Below are 19,885 nucleotides of genomic sequence, written 5' to 3' on the forward strand. Positions count from 1 at the left end.
GCCTTGAGCGACACAGGCGGGACTCCGCCTTCCCAGGGCTGGGAGCGGACTTGGGGACGGATGCTGAGCGGATACTGACCACCCCCTGCCATCCCTGCCTTCTCAGGCCCGCCTGGGTCTGGGAGCTGTTAGGTCTGGGAGGCAGGGGCGGGGGCTGGGGGCCTGCCAGCCCCTGCTTTTTTTCTGGGATGATGCCCCGCCCGCCCCTGCCCATTGCAGTCAAGACGTGACAACAAGACAAATAATTTCTTGGACCTTTTATCTTGGACACCATTTATTTTCCCTCCGCCCCAGGGCAGAACTGACCTCATTGGTAGGGCCCAAGTGTGGCAGCTGCACTGTCACTGGGGGCTGGGCCAGGCCGGGCCAGGCCATGCAGGGCTGGGCCACCCCGGCTCCGCGTCCCCAAGCCAGCTGCCTCCCTCCCTTCTCCCTGCGCCATCGCTCCTTCCGCCTCCATTCCTCTTCCTCCCTCTTCCCCTCCATCCTTTCTCAGTCAGCTGCTCTTCCTCTCATCTGGGTCCCTCTCTCTTTCTCTCTCTCTCTGTCAGTTCTGCCTCCTTCCCTGGACCACAGTTCTCGGTGCCCAGGTCCCCACCTCTGCCAGGCCCTCTGCTGGCCGCCTCTCGGGTCTGGGGCCTCCGTCCCTCCATGCCCCCCCCCTCCCGACGTCTGGCTGTGCTGGGCAGACCCAGGTGGTGCTTTTCCCTGGGATCTGCTGTCCAGTTGCTGCCAGGGAAGGGGCAGCTGGCTGGCTCGGGCGGGAGGGAGGTGCCCTCCTGGGGCGTCCCCGGAGCTCTTACCGGCCCCTCCAGGCTGGGAGAGTACAGGGGGGTCAGACGCTGGTCTGAACCATCTGTCCGCGCCCAGAGACAGGAGGCAGGAACCCTGGAGGGAGAGGATCCCGGCCAATGGTGGGGCGCCCTCCCCCCCCCCCGTTCTGGAAGCCACTTGCCCTCAGTTTCCTCTGCCTGAACTAGAGACTTGGGGTCTTACCTGCTGTGTGACCTCAGGCACGCCCTTTGCCTTCTCTGGGCCTGTGTTTCCCTTCTGGACAACTCAGGGCGTGGCCCAGGGCAGCCCCTCTTACACATTAACCTGCACGGGACTTCGAGGGCTCTCGTTAAAGGGCTGACGTTGGTTTAGCGGGTCCAGGTGGGGCTGAGCTCTCCACGTTTCTCACCGCGGCGCTCAGATGGTACTGACGGTTGGCACTTTGAGTACCCGGGGACTGGCCATCTTGGCTTCCCCTCCAGCTCGACGCACTCTAGATTTAATCATTCTCTCTCAAGGAATATGTTTGTTTCTCTCTCCCAACCCCCCCTCCAGCCCCCGGCACCCGGGGCAGCGTGGGGCCTGGTTGGCACTGCGGCCACTCCATTTAACTGTCACATTAGAAATACAGATGAAGGGACAGGACCCCATCTGTGAACCCTGGGAGAGGAAGTAAGACAATGGAGCCAATTGAGGCTTCCAATCTAGATAATCAATACAAATATTATTGGGAGGGTGATTTATGTGGCCAAGCCATGCTAGGAGGGCGGGGATGTGTCAGGAGCCTGCCCTGCCTGTGGGGGAGGGGCAGCTGGTAGTCCCTGGAGGGTCCCAGAACTGGCTCCCTCCTTCTCAGGGCTTGGTCCGTTTGAGTGAACGATGGCCATCAGAGTATAGTCTGGGAGTCTCAGCGAACACCAAGTATAAACAGAACCCCCGTTAGGGCCCGGAGTCCGGAATCCCACAAACACGCAGCATCTCAGGTTCCACGGGCAGGCACGAGGTGCAGGCCCACCTGGGTGTGCCTGCCTCAGGGCAGCGAGCCGTCCGGTGACATCTGCTTAGAGTCAGCGGGGCTTCTGTACCATGCTGTTCTGCAAGGGGCTCTCCCTGCGGCCCCTAACCCTGCATGCAGCGCTCTGAGGACCCTGAGTATGGACTGCTGCTGGAGCGAGGGGCTCTCTCAGCTGTGGAGAGGGTTCCAGAGGGAGAAGGATGCTGGCCGGAGGGCTGGAGGCTTAGGTGGGTTGTAGGTTACCTGGGGTGGGGGTGGGGGGGCCACTCTGCCCACCTGGGATTATTCTATCAGCTCTTCCCCTTCCGGTCCTGGTTCCTGGCCGCCTCTGTCCTGTGGGCAGTTGCCATTTCCAAGGAAACAGCACGGGACCAGGAGGCCAGTTGCTGGCCTGCCGCTGAGCAGCTCGTAGAGCTTGGGGCAGCACGTCTGGTTCTGGGCTTCAGTTCTCCACGGGTCCGGCCAGGATGAGGAGGCCCCAGTCCACCTGCCTCTAAGCTCCTGCTCTTAGGCCGGGACACGGAGGCGGCAGGAACAGGGGCTGCAGGTGACAGGCCTCGCGTCTTCAAGGGGCACAGCCTGGGCTCTGGCACTGGGATGGTGGTGTGGGGGCAATCCGCTCTTATAATTCTTCTGATTGGGTATTCCTGCCCGCTTTCTTCTGAGCAGAGGGCTATTCTGCTTGATAAAACTTTAAAAAAAATAACCCATAAAAACAAAACCCCAGGTTTTGCCATCAGCCAGCTTCCCAGGCCTGGCAGCGCCCAGGTGGCCCGAGCCAGCCCACTGGAGGCCTGTGCTCAGCAAGGAGGGGGTCTTTGGAGGGATTGAGCGTGTAGGCTCCACCTGGAGACCCGGGCTGGAGACCCGGGGCTGAGTCAGCCTCTGACCCGTTGGCTCCTCTGCAGAGTGGGCAACTGGACCCAGAGAATGTCCTGAGACCGAAGATTCTGTCATTATTAAAGCCAGACTATTAATAACGAGCATGTGCACTCATCGCTGCGGTGCTGGGTGCAGGGGAGCCGTCCTGGGCTCTGGCTGAGGTCCCCCTCTCAGGAGCTGGGTCCTGGGACTTCCGGAAGAAACCCGCCTCTGTCCCCTAAGTGGGCGCAGGCCTGTCAGCTGTGGGTAGATGAGCTTCTCTGTGATTCCAAGTGGCAGAGAATCTGCATACCCTCCCTGCTGTCTCAGGCCATGAGGAAGCATCTTTGGGGCCTCTTGTTGGGTGTGGTTGGGTCTCCTCCCAGTTCACCCTGGGGTCCCTCCCTCCCCTGGCACAGTTACTGAGGCTCGGGGGGGACACATGGTGGAGTAGGACACACCTGGTCCCACCCCTCCAGGAGCTCCTGGGCCAGAGCCCACCTACTCCCAGGTGGAGTAGGACACACCTGGTCCCACCCCTCCAGGAGCTCCTGGGCCAGAGCCCACCTACTCCTAGGTGGAGTAGGACATACCTGGTCCCACCCCTCCAGGAGCTCCCGGGCCAGAGCCCAGGCTAGGCTCCTTTCTTGGGGCCGACTCAGAGTAGGAAGAGCCTCGGTCCCCGAGTTGCTGTGTGACCCGGGGCCCTTCCTGTCCTCGCCCCGTGCCTGGGCTCCCTCACCGTGAACGGGGCCGGGGCGTGGGGGCCGGGGCATGCAGCCAGCGTGTGGCTTCCTAGAGGCCGTGACACCTTAGTCGTGCTGGGGGTTCCCGAGGTGCCTCTACTCCCAGGGTCCCCTGGAGTCCACCCGCCCCGCCGGTCCGCCTTCCTGAGCCTCTGCTCACCCTGCCCCGGCGGGAATGTGAGCTGCTTGAGAGCAGTGACCTCTGTGCATGTCCCCACGTCCAGGACAAGGACGCCCCTCCTCCCTTAAGGGTTGCTGGATGAGTGAATAAAACAATTATGAGGCAACTCAAAGCATCCTCAGGGCTGGCTCGCGTGGCTCTGCAGGAAGGTCTGGGGGCTGTGCCGGGCTTTGGCTGAGCTGGTGACGAGAGTGGCAGGGGTGCTCCCGTCCCCATCACCCTCATTCTGGCACCTGCTGGCGGGCGGTTTGAGCAAGGAGCGAGGAGCGAGGAGCGAGGTGCCTTGGGCGCGCTGGGGTGGCCGAGGCCACGGAGACCCCTGTTCTCAGAGCCTGCCCCCACCGCTCATTCTCCACACAGCGGTCCCCGTGTGAGACCGTGTCTCCTCTCACTTGGAACGAAATCCAGGTCCTGGCGGCCTGTCTCCTGATGGCTGCTCCGACCCCGGGCTCTCCGCCCTGTCCACGCTCACGCTGCTGCAGCCCCAGGGCCTTTGCCTGGGCTGTCCCCCTGACCTGAGAACGTGCTCCCCCCTCCCCCGATGGCCTCATGGCTTCTGTCCAGCTGTCCCCTTGTCAGAGGGTTCCCGCCTCCGTCCCCTCCTGGGTGTGTTTTCCTAGCGCTTCTTGCCACCTGACATTCTGTTACGTGGTCAGTTATTCCCTCTCTGTCTCTCCTGTGACAGTGCAGACTCCTTGAGGGTAGGCCTTTTGTCTGGGTTGTTCACCGCTGTGTCCCCAGGCGCAGAGCCAACCATAAACAGGTGGGCAATATCCGCGTGAGCCGGTGAGTGCCCGGGTGAGCCCCGTGTGCTTCTGGGAGCGCCAAGGGCGCTGTGCTTGGCTCACAGTAGGTCTTCCCTCCACCCTCCCGGCCAGTCAGCCTCTTCCTGTGCTCCAGACTCAGCTTTGCTCGGGGCTTGCTCTCCCAGCTGGGGGTGGGCACTTCTGTCTCAGTCTCAACCCCTGCCTTCTGAGCTCATGTCCCACAAATTCTGTCCCCAGAGGACTAGCCACCCACACCTCGCTGACTCCATAGCTGAAATGGCCACACTAGAGTTACAAGCAAGGATTAAATATAGCTCCGAATCGATTCTATTGATTCTTTCCCTCTTCCTTTCCGGCGAGCCCACGTGGCCAGCCCGCCAAACACCTTGGGGACTTCAAGAGAAGGAGGACCAGGGCACCTCTGGAGAAAGGCACACGCACGCACAGTCAGTGATGCGGAAACGTCTCCAGACCGGGGTTCCTTCTCCCCCACCCCAGCTCTCCCCACCTGGTCCACCTGCAGAGAGGAGGAAGGGAGCACCAGTTCGGTACCACCTCCCACTGCCTTTGTGGCAAGGACGTCTCCTCACTGGAGGATGGCACCTGGAGGGTGGCCAGCAGCACTGTCAGCATTGGGATGGTCTCGGCCAGTGGCAGCCGGGCCGTGCGGGGGGGCCCTGCCCGGCCTCTCACTGGCTCCTAGCCCCCCCCCCCCCCCCGCATGCTCACAGGTCTTGGGGGGGCGGGGCTTTGTGTTCTCAGCTCCCTCTCTCCCGGTCCTATCTCCCGTGTGCTCTTTGTACGGGTCCCTCCAGTTCTCCAGCTGCCGGCTGCTTCTCTGTGTCCTTCCCGGCTGTTTCCGACCCTTCAGACCAAAGTCTTCAAAGCGAGGTCCGGGATCACCTCCTGTGAGGCCCTCTTAGGGACTCACACTGGAACCAGCCCATCAGTCAATCAGGGTGACCTCTCTGTTCCGGGCCGTCACCGGCCTGCCGCACGCCTGTCCTGCTCTGCCTGGCTCAGACTCTGTCTCGGACTAGCTCTGGAGTCACTCAGATGCTGCCCCTACTATGTGACTTTGGCAAATAACTTAACTGTGTAGCCTCAGTTTTGTTTTTGTTTTTTTTCATTTGTAAAATGGGCATCACAGTGCCAACCTCATAGGGTTGTTGTGAGGGGCTAGTGAGACAGTCCCCCTTCGGACTCCAAGCACAGCGCGGGGCTGGCGGGGGGCCAATGCTCAGATAGGTATTCGTGCTATGTTTTACGTGCCCCGTGCGTTTGTTTTTTTATTTTACAGAAAGGGCTTTCTTGCCAGTCCCTTTTCCTTCTACTCTCTTCCCTTGTGTGCTTTCCTCTCTGCAGAAGGGACCGGCTCCTTCGAGCTCCTGGCCCCCAGCCAGAGGCAGGTGCTCAGCCCTGGCTCTGTGCTGAGCCCGGTGAGACCTGTTCTGTGGACTTCCTCTCGGGGCTCTGTACTTACTTCCCATCGGGTTCGTGAGCCTCTTCTTCCCTTGACCAGATCTGAAGCCATTTCTGCCTCTCTGGCTGTGGTTTGGAGCTGTGGGTGTTCCCGAGGGCCCCCCATCTTCCTGTATTAGCTTGAAGGTGTCTTTCTGAGAGCCACCCTAGGGGGACCCCTCCTCCCTCAAGGGCATTTGGAAGTGGAGCCGGGAAGGATGGGCCCTGACCTTTGACTCTGTGAGCTTCTCTGACCACAGCCCTCTATCAGGAGAATGTGAGGTCAAAGCCAAGGCCTTCCCTGAGCGCCCTCAGTGTTCCCTCTCCCCTGTCCCTGCCAGAGGCACTGGTGTGGGGAGGAGGGCGGGGCCGGGGAGATGGTGGAGACCATTCTGGGTTAGCCTGCCCTGACTGGAATCCTCCCTGGGTTTTAACTCCATCACTGTGTGACCTTGGGACTCAGTTTTCTGTCCTATAAAATGGGGACAATAATAGTTCTGACCTCATGAGATTGTTGTAAGGATTAAGTGAAATCAGGCATATAAGGTGTTTTTTTGTTTGTTTTAGTTTTTCTAAGATTTTACTTATTCATTTTAGAGAGGAGAGAGAGAGAGAAGGGGGAAGGGGCAGGAAGCATCAACTCCCATATGTGCCTTGACCAGGCAAGCTCAGGGTTTCGAACCCGCGACCTCAGTGTTCCAGATTGACGCTCTATCCACTGCGCCACCACAGGCCAGGCACATGTAAGGTATTTAGAACAGTGCCCAGCACATCGTAAGCTGTAAATAAATGTAAGTTACGAATACTCCTTAGAAGGGTGGAACTGAAAGAGGGTCACCTCGTCCTGGCCCAGAGAGGGACAGGGTTTTCCCCTCTGTTACACAGCAAGTCAAAATGTGCGATAGTAACCTACGGCTTGGGATGGTGGGTGAGAGATCAGAGCCTAGGGAGCGGCAGGAGTGACCCTCCCAGTGGGGAGCAGAGCGGTGAGGGGCTGTAACTGTGGACTCAGCACTGGGTCAAACCTCTGCCCTTCTTTGACCGGCTGTGTGCCTGGGGCAAGTGTCTTCACCTCCCCGAATCTCGTTTTCTGTAATGTTATGCAGGCCTCCCTCACAAGGCCATTTCTGCAGTTAGTGAAATTTACTGATGGGGCCCTTTACTGTGAGCCAGGGATGGGCTAGTGCTGGAAATCCCAGTGGTGAGCAAAACAGATTCGATCCTGCTCTCATGCAAGTTACCTTCCGGTGAACAAACAGGCAACAAAAAAGGTAGCAAATAGGACAATTTGGAGAAGAGCTCTGAGGACAATGGAGCAGGGGGTGGCTAGTGCTGGACAGGAAGGCTGGTATGACATTGGGCAGCATGGCCAGGTAGGGCCTCTCTGAGGAGGTGACATTTGAGTGGCAACTTAAGAGATGAGAAACCACTCAAGGGAAGCTCTGGGCAAAGCACTCTGTAGGGAGAGGGAATGGCAAGTGCAAAGGCCCTGAGGCACGGGCGTGTGCTGGAGTGGGACAGCTAGGAAGGCTGTGGGCAAGGGTTGGCGGCGGGGATGGTCGGCAGGCACCAGATCACGTGCCCATATGGGTCCCTGTAAAGAGGCTGGCTATTCAGTGGGTCAGAGAGCCCTAGGAGGCTTTCAGCGAGGATCGCTCTGGCTGACGCGTAGGGGGAGAATAGTGAGAGGCCAGAGTGGCAGAGGGAGGAGGTTGTTGAATTGTGAAGACCAGAGGAGCAGCCAGGGTGATGAGGAGGTCTAATGAGGAGTGGAGTGAGATAATGTCATCGCCTCCTGCAGCCCGGCCTGGTCCAGCCTGAGCACAGAGCTGGGCAGGGCTGAGGTGCCCAGGTGCCAGCTGCCTCTGGTGGCCTAGGTCTTGGGTCATGGAGTGGGGGGCAGTGTGATGCTGAGGACCAGGCCGGCTCTGGGGGAATCTTGGCCTGGGTGGGTGGGGTCTCTCTCTCTCTCTCTCTCTCTCTCTCTCTCTCTTTCTGAGAACTGCTGCTGCTATTACTCCCCAAAGACTTTACATAATTCTGGCCAGGCTCCCTCTTCATTACGTCATGCGCTGAGTGGAGTCTAGGTCACTCCATGGCCCGCTGCGGTCGGGGGAGAACAGACTTCTGGCTCCCTTGGCACGGAGGCAGGCGCAGACCCTCCCCACGCTGGGGTGGGGGTGGCGGCTCGTGGGGGCGGAGAAACAGCCCGGCCCCAGTCCCAGGCCCTTTGGGTGCTGCTCAGAGAAGGCCAGGGCTTCCTGTGGCGGGCTGCGGCTGCTGAGCGGTGGAGGGGTGTGCTCTGAGCCGTGTCCCTGGGAGCTGGGGGTCCTCCCCCGGAGCTGGGGGTCCTTCCCGGGAGCTCGGGCTCCAGCAGAAAAGCAGGCAGACCTGATGTCAGCCCTTCCCCTTCCTGCCATGCTGCTCCTCTGAAGCTCGGCATCTTGCACTATACAGCAGGGACAAAGATACTTAGGCTTGTGGAGTGTGACTTCAGTGAGCTCACAGGGGACCAGATCGGGCACTGTCCCCCCCCAGCCCTGAGGCCACATCTCGTTCTTACAGCATCCCATCCCTACCCCTGTCCTAGATCCTGCCCCCAATTTCAGGGACTCAGGATAGAGTCGAGCCCCCACTTGGATAGGTAAGGACGCTGAGGCTCACGGGGGTGTAGAAGTCACAGAGCCCAGGATAGCAACACCAGAAATGGAATCAGACTTCTTAAGTCCCAGCCCAAGGCCTTTTCTGGGTGGGGTGTCCGCAGCCCTGGAGGGTGCTGAGGAATTGAGGTCAGAGGGCACCCAGGCCTCAGAGGCAGGCTCTGCTCCACGCTGGCCCTTCAACACACACATCTGATGTTGTCCGCTGGGTATGATTTGCTTTTAGGAAAACAGTTTGGTTTCACAGTTGTTAGCAGACTTGAACAACAGGTCCCAAGCTTCCCTACCCTGCCCTGAGAACAGGCGCTAGGCTCTTGCCGGCACTATATTCTGTGTAATCCTCAGATTAGCTGAGTTAAAGATCATGGATGATATACCCCATTTTACAGGTGAGGAAACTAAGGCCCAAGGGCATACAGTTGTGCCAGGGATTCAAACCCAGATCTGTGCACTCCCAAGCTCTCACCTATCCTGACATGTGCTACATCCTTCTGAAGTTCCTGGCGTTGCAGACCCTCTTGACCCCACGACCCCATGCCCGAAGGGTCGTGAGCCATGAGGGGAGGTGGAGAGCGAGTCCTAGAGTTGTGGGGAAGTTGGGCCCTGGGTTCCCAGGGACTGAACTCTAAGGGAGAGTTACAGGGCAGTTGAAATAAGGGGAGCAGGGAGGATGGGGGTTTGTAACCTCTATCTTGCTGTTGGTTAATGTTCTTGACTCAGTGTTTACTAGAGATGGGGGAGGGTGAAGAGAAGAATGTGCCCTCCCCCTTGTTTCTAGAGTTACTAAATTCTTGTTAGATCTTTAAATTTTATGTAATTCTTCTTTTTTTTCCGTGGAAAGGTGGGGTATCATATTTTAATTAGCAGTGGTGTCAAAGGAGGGCTAGATTAATTATTGGAAATCCTGCATTCCAGATGGTTTTAATTTTCACAGCAGGGCACCAGGGTATATATTTTTAAAAATTTTTTTTAAATTAAAATCATACCTAGTGTATTTAGGGGCACTGAGGTCTGCTCTTTGTGGCTCCAAGGATACTGTATTTAGGGCTATGATTTTTGTTATGGAGAAGCAAGTCCCTTGTCACCGAAATTAAAGTTTTGTGGCTGAGGGAGGGGCAGGTGCTAGGAAGCAAAGGGTCAGGAAGGGAAGGGTGAGAATGGGCAAAGAAGGCAGGGTGTGGGGATTCAAGACCAGAGAAGAGAGAGCGCTCCGGGAGTGTGCGTGGCCTTCCAAAGTCACACAGGACCCCACTCGGGAGAAAATGGGGATGAGCAGAGGGACAGGGAGGGGTCTGGACACCACATGCCTAATCATGGGACAGTCTTCCTTTGACCATTTGACGTCCTTGTTCATCCAGGGATTTGGGAGATCAGCTCTGGACACCTCCATCCTGAGGACCATGGGTGGGTTAGCGTGAGGTCTCGGACCCAGGACCAGGGGCTATTCCATCCTGATTGGGACTTCTGGGCTCCAGGAAGTTCGTTCCCTTTCAGCCTTGGTGACCTTGACTGAGGAAAATGACATTCTGGAGGTAGCCTCCCCTTCCTGAGCCTTCCTCACTTCAAGTGGCAAAGGCGGGGACGAGGGAGGGGACACGAGTACATTTCCCAAACATTTGCCCTGGAGGAAGAGGCCTCTGATATCCCCCAAGGCAGGTTGTGTGCACGTGTTTGCATGTGTGTGGGCGCGCAAGAGTGTGTGTGCCCGTAAGAACTCGCGTGCATTTGTCTGGGCCCTTATTCCAGAGACGGCTCCTTGTCCGAGGTTATCTGCGTGGCTCTCCGCCCCGCTTTGGGGAAAGGAGTTGAGGGGCTACGGGAGGTGGGTGCTGAAGGGAGGGGAAGAGACCCTGGTAGTTAGCCACAAGGGGCAGAACTGCCCTCTGGCTGGAGCCATCTGGGTCCCAAGTTGCGTCAAGAGAGGCTGAGGGTTGGGGAACAGGTGGGGACTGCTTCCCCCTCCCTGCTTGGGGCAGGTGCTCTAATGGGACCTGGCAGAGGCCTATCCCATGCCCGATTTGGGGGAAGTGGGGGTCCAGGACAGGGTCAGGGATTGTGTCACTGAATCTTTAGGCCAAACCATTGCCCTGGTAAAAAAGCATGTCTTTTTCTGCTTCTGCCTTTCGAAGCCCAGCTCCTAGTGGAGACAGACACCTTCGGAAGTCAAGTCCGGATCAAGGGCAAGGAGACGGAATTCTACCTGTGTATGAACCGGAAAGGCAAGCTTGTGGGGAAGGTGAGTGATGGTCGGTCTGGAATGCCAGGGAACCTGGGCACTGCCCCTTCGGCAGCTCTGGGTAGCTGGGGCAGTGTGTCCATGCCAGGGCCATCCATGACAGCCCCAAATGGCAAACAGGCGGGGGGGGGGGAGTGTGTATGTGACATTCCCACTGTGGTCCCCCTTTCTTCTCTGCCCGGCTCCTGCAGCCCGTGACTGTAACTTTGGGAGAACACAGGGCCCCTGATCTCTCCTGGTGACGTGGAGCTCAGGCTGGCTCAGGAGGGAGGCCCCAGGGAGTGGGGGCTCCCCGCCTGCGCCTGCGTGTACCTGATGTCTGGGAACAGGGAAGCAGCCGGCGGAGGGCCGGGCTGCTGCGTTGTTTTAACAATCGCCAGGCTCCGGAACCCAGCCGCCTCGTCAGCGCTGGGCCTCACGGTTCTAGCGTTTCAGGAAGATTTTATTACTTTGGAACGGGCAAGAGAGCTGCATGTAACAAATTAGGGCAGGGGAGGGGGTGCGGTTGGGTGGACCCGCATGCCAGGGGCTCTGAGCCTCCACGGATGCCGCTTCTCGGCGTCCCCCCTCTTTTCCCGGTGTGCTTGTTTGTGAAGATCACACCCTCACTTATCCTTGGGTGTTCCAGCGGAAGGTGTTACTGGCAGTACCTCCGTGTTGGATCATGCCTGCCACCCCTTCTTTCTGCAGGGACCCTCCTTACCCCCAGATCCAACTTGGATAACCCCTGGGGGGGGTGTCTTCTGCTGGTCCCAGATTCCAAGGAGGATGGTGTCTCCTGCTTGGCTGATTTATTTACATTTATTACACCTTGTTTAGGGGGTTAACCCAGTCTTGTTTAAACCATGTGTTTGATTTCCTGACTCTCCCAACTCCTCCCTCTTTCCATCCACCATATGGGAGTGGCTCGGGACAGTGCAATAGGCCAGGGACCCGAGCCCGCGGATTGTTGTTAATAATGACGTTACTACCAGCCTCCGTTAATTGAGCATCTACTTGCTGCCAGACACTGAGCAAAACAAAACAAAACAAAACAAAAAAACCCCCGAAAAACGCTCCCCAAAAGGAGGTGGGTGCCACTGCCATTCCCATTTCACAGATGCGCAAGCGCAGGCGTGGCGGTGGCGGGCTCTTGTCCCGGGTCCCACCCTAGAGTGGCGGGATACAGAGCCCAGCTCGGCAGGCACAGCTGTGCTGCCCACACCAACTGCAGCTTCTCGGGGCAAACAAAATAATAGTAACCGCGTCGCGCGGCTCCGGGGGATGACGAGTGGTTTCAATTAGTGATTCACTTCCCGCATCCGGAGGCCGGCGGCCGGCGGAGGGGTCCGGGACAGGGGCGGCGGCGGTGGGCGCAGGTCCCCTGGCCTGGCCGTGCGTTTCCTGTGGCGGCGCGGCCGCCCCGCGTCAGGCGCTTTGTTCTCCTGCCCGCCCGGGCCGGCTCCCAGGCCCAACCTGCTCGCAGTTGTAGGCTCGGCCCCTCCTTTTGCTCTGTTGGAAGGAGGGGCGCACGGCAGGCAGCCTGCCGTGCCCAGTGCCCGCGAGCCCCTCCCTCCCGTCTGCGCGGTTCCCGGCATCTTGACCCCAGGAGGGCCGTGGTGGGGTCAAAAGAGCAGCCCCGTCCCCTCGGGCCGTTCCCCGCCGCCCGCCGCCCGCCCGCCGGCTGGCCGCTGAGTCACCGCTTCCACAGGAGCCGGCTCCGATTTCCTGCCCCCTCGCCCTCTCTCCCGTCATTAATATTGGGGACGGTTCAGCTGGAGGCGAGGCAGGCGCAGCGCAGTCCAGGGAGGACCGCCCCCTCGCTGCGGCTCTCCCACCGTCCCCTTCCAGGCTTCCGACTGTTAGGCTGGCCCCGTGGGGGTGGGGGCTCCAAGGGCGTCCCCAAATGCACCTGTCCCGACTTTGCCAGGAGGAGGTCCCCCTGTTGGCATGTGCCCGTCGCAGTACCCCTCACTCTCCTGGCTCCTGCTGGGCCCTTGGGTAGCTGTTTGGCTCTCACAGGCTCCCTGGCCAATCAGGCCTGGGGTCCTGGATTATTCCTTGTCCCCAACTCCTGTCTCTGTTCTGGCCTCTTACCTCCGCAGGGACTGTGGCCTCAGCTGGGTTCCCTCCCGGGTTTAGGCTGCAGCTCCAGACCTGTCCCCACGCCCGGCCTCCTTCAGCTCTGGAAAGCACAAGGGATCAGGTCTCCTCTGCCCTGCGCCCCCAGCCCTCCTCAGAACCTGCCCCTGTGTCCTCAGCACTTGGGGAGAAAGGCCATACTCCTTGGCGGCTGCTCCCTGGCCTCAGACACATGCTACATGGCACCGCCAGCCTCCACTCCCCGGAGGTTTTGTACATGCCAGACCCTCTGCCCCCCTCCCTCTGCCCTGCATCCCTGCTCGTTACCCCGTCGCCCACCCCCCTGGGAGCCCACAGCCCCTTCCCTACAGTCTTCTGTTGCTGGTCTGCTCACGGGGGTCGTCACTGTCTGTCCTCTGACCTACGTTCCCCACTAGAGTGGGAGCTCATTGAGGGCTCATTCTGGATCTTTCCCCTGTGTTCTGTTTGACTTGCCCTAAAGTGTGCCAGGGTACCACAGAAATGGAAATACGGTTATTGCTTTCTGAGGACTGACTCTTAACCTGCGGCCACAATTCTGCACATCAGGCCAGGGAGTCAAAGTGCCTGTAAAATGGGAACAGTAATGCTGGCACTTAGAGACACTTGTTAAATGTTAGTTCCCTTCCACTTTGAAGCCAGAGGACTAAGTCACTCCTTTACCTGTGGGCACCTTGGGCCTCAGCTTAGGCTCGGGCTCCATTGGAGTGGCTTCATAAGACAGCTTTCTCAGGCGGTCTTGACCCTAGGTGCCAACGTGGCCACCGCTGGGCACATCACTGAGCCCCCAACTGAGGCTTTTTAGGTGCTCCAGGCCCTTGGCTGCAGCTCCTCCCTCTGCTGCCTTGTACCAGTCACGTGCCCCGCCCGGGGCTCCTGCTTGCTCAGGCAGCTCCTCTCCCTCTCTCTGGACTCACATCCGACTGGCCCACGAGGTACTGCTCCCTCTCATTCCATAAATAGTTGAGTGTGATACGCTATGTACTAGGCAATTTTTCCCCATTTCTGGAGACTCAGATGGGTTTGTTCCTCATCTGTCCCCTCCTGTGTGATTACTGGTGAGTCCTCTCTGGGGCCTCAGACCCTTCCGGGGTGGGGGTGTCCCTGCCCGCCACCATATCTTTGTGAAGACTGCTTTGGTTGTAAGTGATTGAAACCCAACTCAAAATGCCTTAAGCAAAAAAGGAAAATTCTGCCTGTGTAACTGAAGACGTCCAGAGGGTCGTTCTAGTTGCAAGTAAGACAGGAGGGGCCAGATGATGTCATCAGGATTCAGCCTTCACATTGAATGGAAGGAATAGACTCCCGTTTGGATAGAAGGAGGTTGGAGGTGGTAGTAGGAGGAGATGATTCCAAATCATTGAAGTTCTGGGATGTGATGTTGGCTCGCTCTCTAAATCTTGCTGATCTGTCTGCTTATCTGCACCAGGGGTGTCAGCATTGCTGGGGGTGAGCCCCATCCACAGGTACTTTCAGATCTCCGCAGCTGATAGGGTCCCAGAGCTCATCGAGAGCAGGGGCAAGGGTTGAGCCCAGGTGTGGAGGCCTGTGGCCTGTGTTGGTGTCTTATCCTCTGTGTCTGAGTTCTTGCTGGGGGATTTGTGAGCACAATAGGGCCCCAAGGCTCCTCCCAGGGGCTCCTGAACTCTGGGCTATTGAAAATTTCAGCCCGAAATCCAGCTCTCCAATGCTCTCAGTCAGCGATTTTCAACCAATGTGCCACAAGACTTTTTTAAAACGTGCAATACCTGACTATTTAGTCAGGGGCATTGACCTCTTTTCCCTCAGATTGTCAAAGTAAAAAAAAAAAAAAAAAAAGAAGACAACAGCCAACACAACAATAGCCATCTGGTGTGCATAAATCAAAATTATGCCTAATTATTTTTTGTCAGATCAGCAAAAAGTATGATACGTATTTTTTGGTGTGCGGCAGAATTTTAGTAATTAGTTTATGTGTGCCATGAGATGAAAAAGGTTGAAAATCGCTGCTCTAAGTAAACCCAGACGTGTGTGAACATGTTTGCAAGGCACTGTGCTGGCCCTTGCACACTCAAGAGCTTGCTGCATGCCGAGGTGGCCCTGGCAGGTGCGGGGCTTGGTGGCCCCTGCCCACGCTGCCATACCCATTCTCCCTGTGCGTGTGTCTGGAACTGGACAGGGACAAGTGAGCTGCTGTGGCAAATGCAGGTCCAGATCCTGGCTCTGCCACTGACCTTGGGTAAGCTCCGTGACCTTGGGTAAGCCCTTTTGCCTCTTGGACTCCATTTTCCTCTCCCGGGTAGCGTCCACCTCGGTGAGTTCAGACAATGAAATGGAATGATGTATGTGGAGATACCTGGCCTGTGGTTGGCGATGAATAAATGCCGAATGAACGAGTAGGGAGGTCACGTGGGCCAGGCACAGCGCGCTAGCCCTCTGCTGGCTCTGTCCCCTTCTCAGCATGTCCCCAGGTAGGGCTTCTCCTTGCTCAGAACTGTCTGGGGGATGTTAGTAAGGGATCAGGGGGCAGAGTTTGTTTTCTTGTAGGGGAAAACCCTTCCCAGTGTCACCCCCGCCATTCTGATCCCAGCAGAACTCACAACCATTTGGTCACAAATGCTCTGGGCACCCCCATCTTGGGTTAACGTCTGTGCTGAGCCCTGAGGACAACTGAGAAGCAGTCCTGACCTCCTGACGCTCTCGGGCTGCTGAGGAGGCAGGCAGATACGCTCTGTTGGGAGGTGGAAGGAGAAATGAATTCCAAGGGGGTCTAGAAGATGGAGTATGTGAATCCAATAAAGCTTGATGCTTGAATGGCATCTTGAAGGAAGAGGAGGAAGTAAATACCCAGGGAAGTAGATGGCAGTCAGGGAAGGCTTCCTGGAGGAGACAGTTACTGAACTGAGCCTTGACATGTGAACGCAGTTTTCCAGGCAGGTATTCTAGAGTGAAGAAACAGCATGGTGTGGCCTTTGTTCCATTTGCTCTGACTGTTCCATCAAGACCAGCCAAGGGATCTGGACTCAGGTTGGATAGGCAGCTTCCAGAATTATCCATGGGGAACCCAGTGTCCAGAGACCACTCCCCTCGACCCCCGTTGTACATGTCCTCTGGCTTCCCTCACTGCTCACCCCGCCCATTCTGTTCCTTGGGTCCTGCATCTGTCTCCTAGACCCTCCCCCTGCCTGCTCCACAGCCTCCTCGAAAGATCTCGTCCTCCGGAGAATGTTTTCTTGCCCTGCCTGTCCCTTTCTGCAAAGTTCAGCACTTTGCAGAGCCCAAGCTTGCCCTCCGCTCAAAGGTGAACGTTCCTGGAAGCTCCAGCCGGTTTTCCACTTCAAACAAAAGGCTGGAGCTCGCACCTCAGTCTCCACACACGGCCAGACCGCTGGGCTTCCAACTTGGCTGGGCAGCCGTCCGTAACGAGGAGTGGGCCCGGCCTAAATTTGGAGATGTTCGTTGGAAACTCCAGGGCTGCTAATTCAGGCCTTCCAACTTTGCGTGTCTCCCACTCTTCCACATCCAACGAGTTGGCTGTCTCTGGGCAGAGACTCCAAGCCCCGCTGATCACCACCTTTTATTCAGACCAGACCCATAGAGGAGAGTCAGAGCGTCTGAACCACCTGGTCTTCAGCAATAATTCAGCAGGCTCCTACTGTGCGCCAGGCTACGAGCGTCCTTCGTCATCACAACATTTCTGTGATACAGGGTCGCTGTCCCTGTTTGGTAAGGCACGGACCCGAGGTTTAGAGAGTGGAATGAACTCACCTGAGGTCACACAGGAGGCCTTAGAATTGACTCAGCTCCTGAGTCTGAAACTAGCGCTCCCTGCCGGGCATGGGCTCCCAGGGAGCTCACGCATGCCCAGGAGCCTGAAGTCTCCAAAGCAAGGGCACAGGCTGCGGGGTTTGGCCCTGAGCAAACTCTTATTTTGGGAAGCGCCCACCCCTCTTCACACCAAATGTGAAAACGCACCACATCCCATGTTAAAAGTAACTTATATTTAACTATAGAACAGTGGAGTTGAGCGGCAGTTGAGTAGCTGACGTCGTGTTAGGCTTTCTGCACATCTGTTGGGACTCCTTTCTGTTGCGAGTGCCAGCACACAGTCTCCACTGGTTCAAAGGACATGATGTATTTATTATTGGCCTACCTAACAGTGATGGAACCGGAGCTTCGGATGCAGCTCGGTTCAGAAGGTAAAGGATGTGACCAGGACTTGGTTTCTCTTATTCGCCTGCTTCTTCCAGGCTGGCTTCGTTGTCAGACAGAATGGCTGCGCATGCTTCAGCCTTACGCGTTCCCCAAGTTTAGGACAGCCTATGTTTTTAGGCATTGCTTATACAAAGGTCTCAAGGAACGCCGATTGGATGGCTCAGGTCACATGTCCAGCCCTGCACCAATCACAGGAAATCATATTTTGATTGGCTACGTCTGGGTTTCTTGCTCTCACAGGGTTGAGGTGGGAGCTCCTGGCTACAGGGTGGAGAGCGGGGAAGGGATGGATTCCTGAATGTTCACGGGACTCTGTTACCTAATTGGAAGAGGGGGAAGGATACAGGGGTCAAGCCAAGTTCACTTTGCAGATCCGGAAATTACTGAGGCCAAAGCTTGGTTAGTCCCTCTCCTGTGCTGCCCTAAGCCTCAGCCCCCTGCCCATGCTCTCTCCAGTAGCTGTGCCCCTCTCACCCGCCCTGCCCCTTCTCACCGCCTTCTCCTCTCTCCACCTGCAGCCTGATGGGACCAGTAAGGAGTGTGTGTTCATTGAGAAGGTTCTGGAGAACAACTACACGGCCCTGATGTCAGCCAAGTACTCCGGCTGGTACGTGGGCTTCACCAAGAAGGGGCGGCCGAGGAAGGGCCCCAAGACCCGGGAGAACCAGCAGGACGTGCACTTCATGAAGCGCTACCCCAAGGGGCAGGCAGAGCTGCAGAAGCCCTTCAAGTACACCACGGTGACCAAGAGGTCCCGGCGGATACGGCCCACGCACCCCGGCTAGGCGCCACCCGGCCCGTGCCCACATTCACAGAGAACTGCACCAGAGGAATATTTTTACATGAAAAATAAGGAAGAAGCTCTATTTTTGTACATTGTGTTTCCAAGAAGACAAAAACTGAACTAAGACTCTTGGGGGAGGGGGCACAATAAGGATTTAATTGTTGACTTGAAACCCCCTATGACAAAGACTCACGCAAAGGGACTGTTTTGTCAACGCACAGGTGCTTGTCTCTCTCTCAGAACAGACAACTCTCAACTCGTCCCCAGAGGAGGACTCGAATGAGGAAAACGACACTCTGAGAAACCAAAGTCCTTTTTCCCAAAGGTTCTAAGAGCAAAAGCAAAAAAACAAAAACAAAAACAAAAAAAACATAAAAAAAAATAAAACGCAAAAAAAAAGGTAGTACCCCCTTCCCAAGGGACTCCCCCCCCCTCGCCCAATCTCCTGTCCCCGCCCCAAACTCCAACAAAAATCACTCTCTGGTTTGCAGTCATTTATTTATTGTCCACTGCAAGCTGTCCCGAGACACCGCGCAGGGAAGGCGTGCCCCTCGGAATTCTCGGCGCCTCGACCTCTGACGACAGACGGCCTCGTCCAATCACGGTGACCCTGCCTTGCTCGCAGTCTGCAGGATGCTGCTATCGACCTTCCGTGACTCACGTGACCTAGCACACCAATGATAAGGGAATATTTTAAAACCAGCTATATTATATATATTATATATATAAGCTATTTATTTCACCTCTCTGTATATTGCAGTTTCATGAACCAAGTATTACTGCCTCAACCATTAAAAACAATCGACAAATTATTTAAAAAAACCTTGAGGCATTGAGTGGTGGCTGGGGGTGGGTGTGGGGGGCGGGACAAGGCGGCCCCTTTTGTTTCTTTTTTCTTGGTCTGTGGTCTTTGCAGCTGATTGCTGGGACCTTGCTCATTCATTCATTCCTCCATTCACTCACTAATTCATTCAACCATGCTCTGCTCCAGGCACTGAGAATGCAGCTTGAAACACAGCAAATGGCAGTCTGGCCTTCAGAGAGATTACATTCTAATGAATCATTGATTTGACAGTTGATTCAGTTATACGATCACAAACATGTATTCTCACACACATTTACTTGGCATCTCTTAGGTGCTGAGGCTGTCTATTCAAGGCACTGGGGATTTATCAAAGAACACAAGGGGAAAACATCCCAGCCACAGGGAAGGTCACTTATAGTAATTCATTGCTTCATTCATTGATTTATGGATTCACTTATTCAATAATATTTACTAAGCCCTCACTAAGTGTGAGGCACTCCTCGAGGTACTGGGAATTCATCAGAGAACCAAACAAACTAAAAAAACCACGTCCCATGGAGCGTGCAGTCTAGGGATTAGTGATTAGGTCATTCTTGGCATCCACAATGGCCTTTGCCGGGCACAGGGTGAACAAGGCAATGATGGCCCCTGCTCTCCTCCATCCGGTGGCGGAGGAGGTCAGAGGACCCGGGTCAGGCGGGGACCTGGTGTTTCTCTCTTTAAGAGTGCCAGGGGTCTGTCTGGCCTCCTTGACTTCCAGGACCCGTTCTTCTAGGTCTTCTTTCCCCAGGGCAGGGCTGCTCCAGGATGTCAGGGATGACCCGGTGATTACGTCTGAGATCCTTGGTGGTCATAGTAATGATTGTGGTGGTGGTTTATTGAGCACCTGTTATGTGTTAGTTCCGTTCACTCTCTGTTAATTTTACTTAACATAAACGATAGCCCTGTGAGATGGGTATGAACTCTATTTGGCACTGGAAATGAAATGACTGGCCCCAAACAATGCAGGTTAGAAAACCACGGATCCAGAATTCCATCAGTGGTTCATTCATTCATCCGGTAGATACGTGTTGACTCTGTGCCAGATGCTATTCCAGGGGCTGAGGATACAGCCATGACCCGAGCTTCTGCCCTCATGGAAGTACATCCCCTTGGGGAAGGGCAATAAGAAACCAACTAGTTATAAAATATATTGTCAAGTAGCAGTAAATCGTAAGGAAAAGTAAACGAGGATGAGGGGATAGAGGATAATGAGGCCTTTATCTTAGGTAGGGTGGTCAGAGGAGGCCTCTGGAAGGGGC

At 56.3% G+C, this 19,885-nt stretch overlaps 1 protein-coding gene across 1 annotated transcript in view; it reads left to right on the forward strand.

Moving 5' to 3' along the window:
- The window catches only part of FGF18 (fibroblast growth factor 18), a 32,535-nt gene extending 14,018 nt beyond the window's left edge, over positions 1-18,517 (forward strand). Inside the window, exons 4-5 of the mRNA XM_066277564.1 lie at positions 10,595-10,701; positions 17,514-18,517. Of these exons, the coding sequence (XP_066133661.1) occupies positions 10,595-10,701; positions 17,514-17,780 (374 nt within the window). The 3' untranslated portion in view covers positions 17,781-18,517. The remainder of the gene's footprint in view (positions 1-10,594; positions 10,702-17,513) is intronic.
- The last annotated feature ends 1,368 nt before the right edge of the window (positions 18,518-19,885 follow it).

This window comes from Saccopteryx bilineata, chromosome 4 (assembly GCF_036850765.1).
Source record: "Saccopteryx bilineata isolate mSacBil1 chromosome 4, mSacBil1_pri_phased_curated, whole genome shotgun sequence".
Lineage (NCBI taxonomy): Eukaryota > Metazoa > Chordata > Mammalia > Chiroptera > Emballonuridae > Saccopteryx > Saccopteryx bilineata.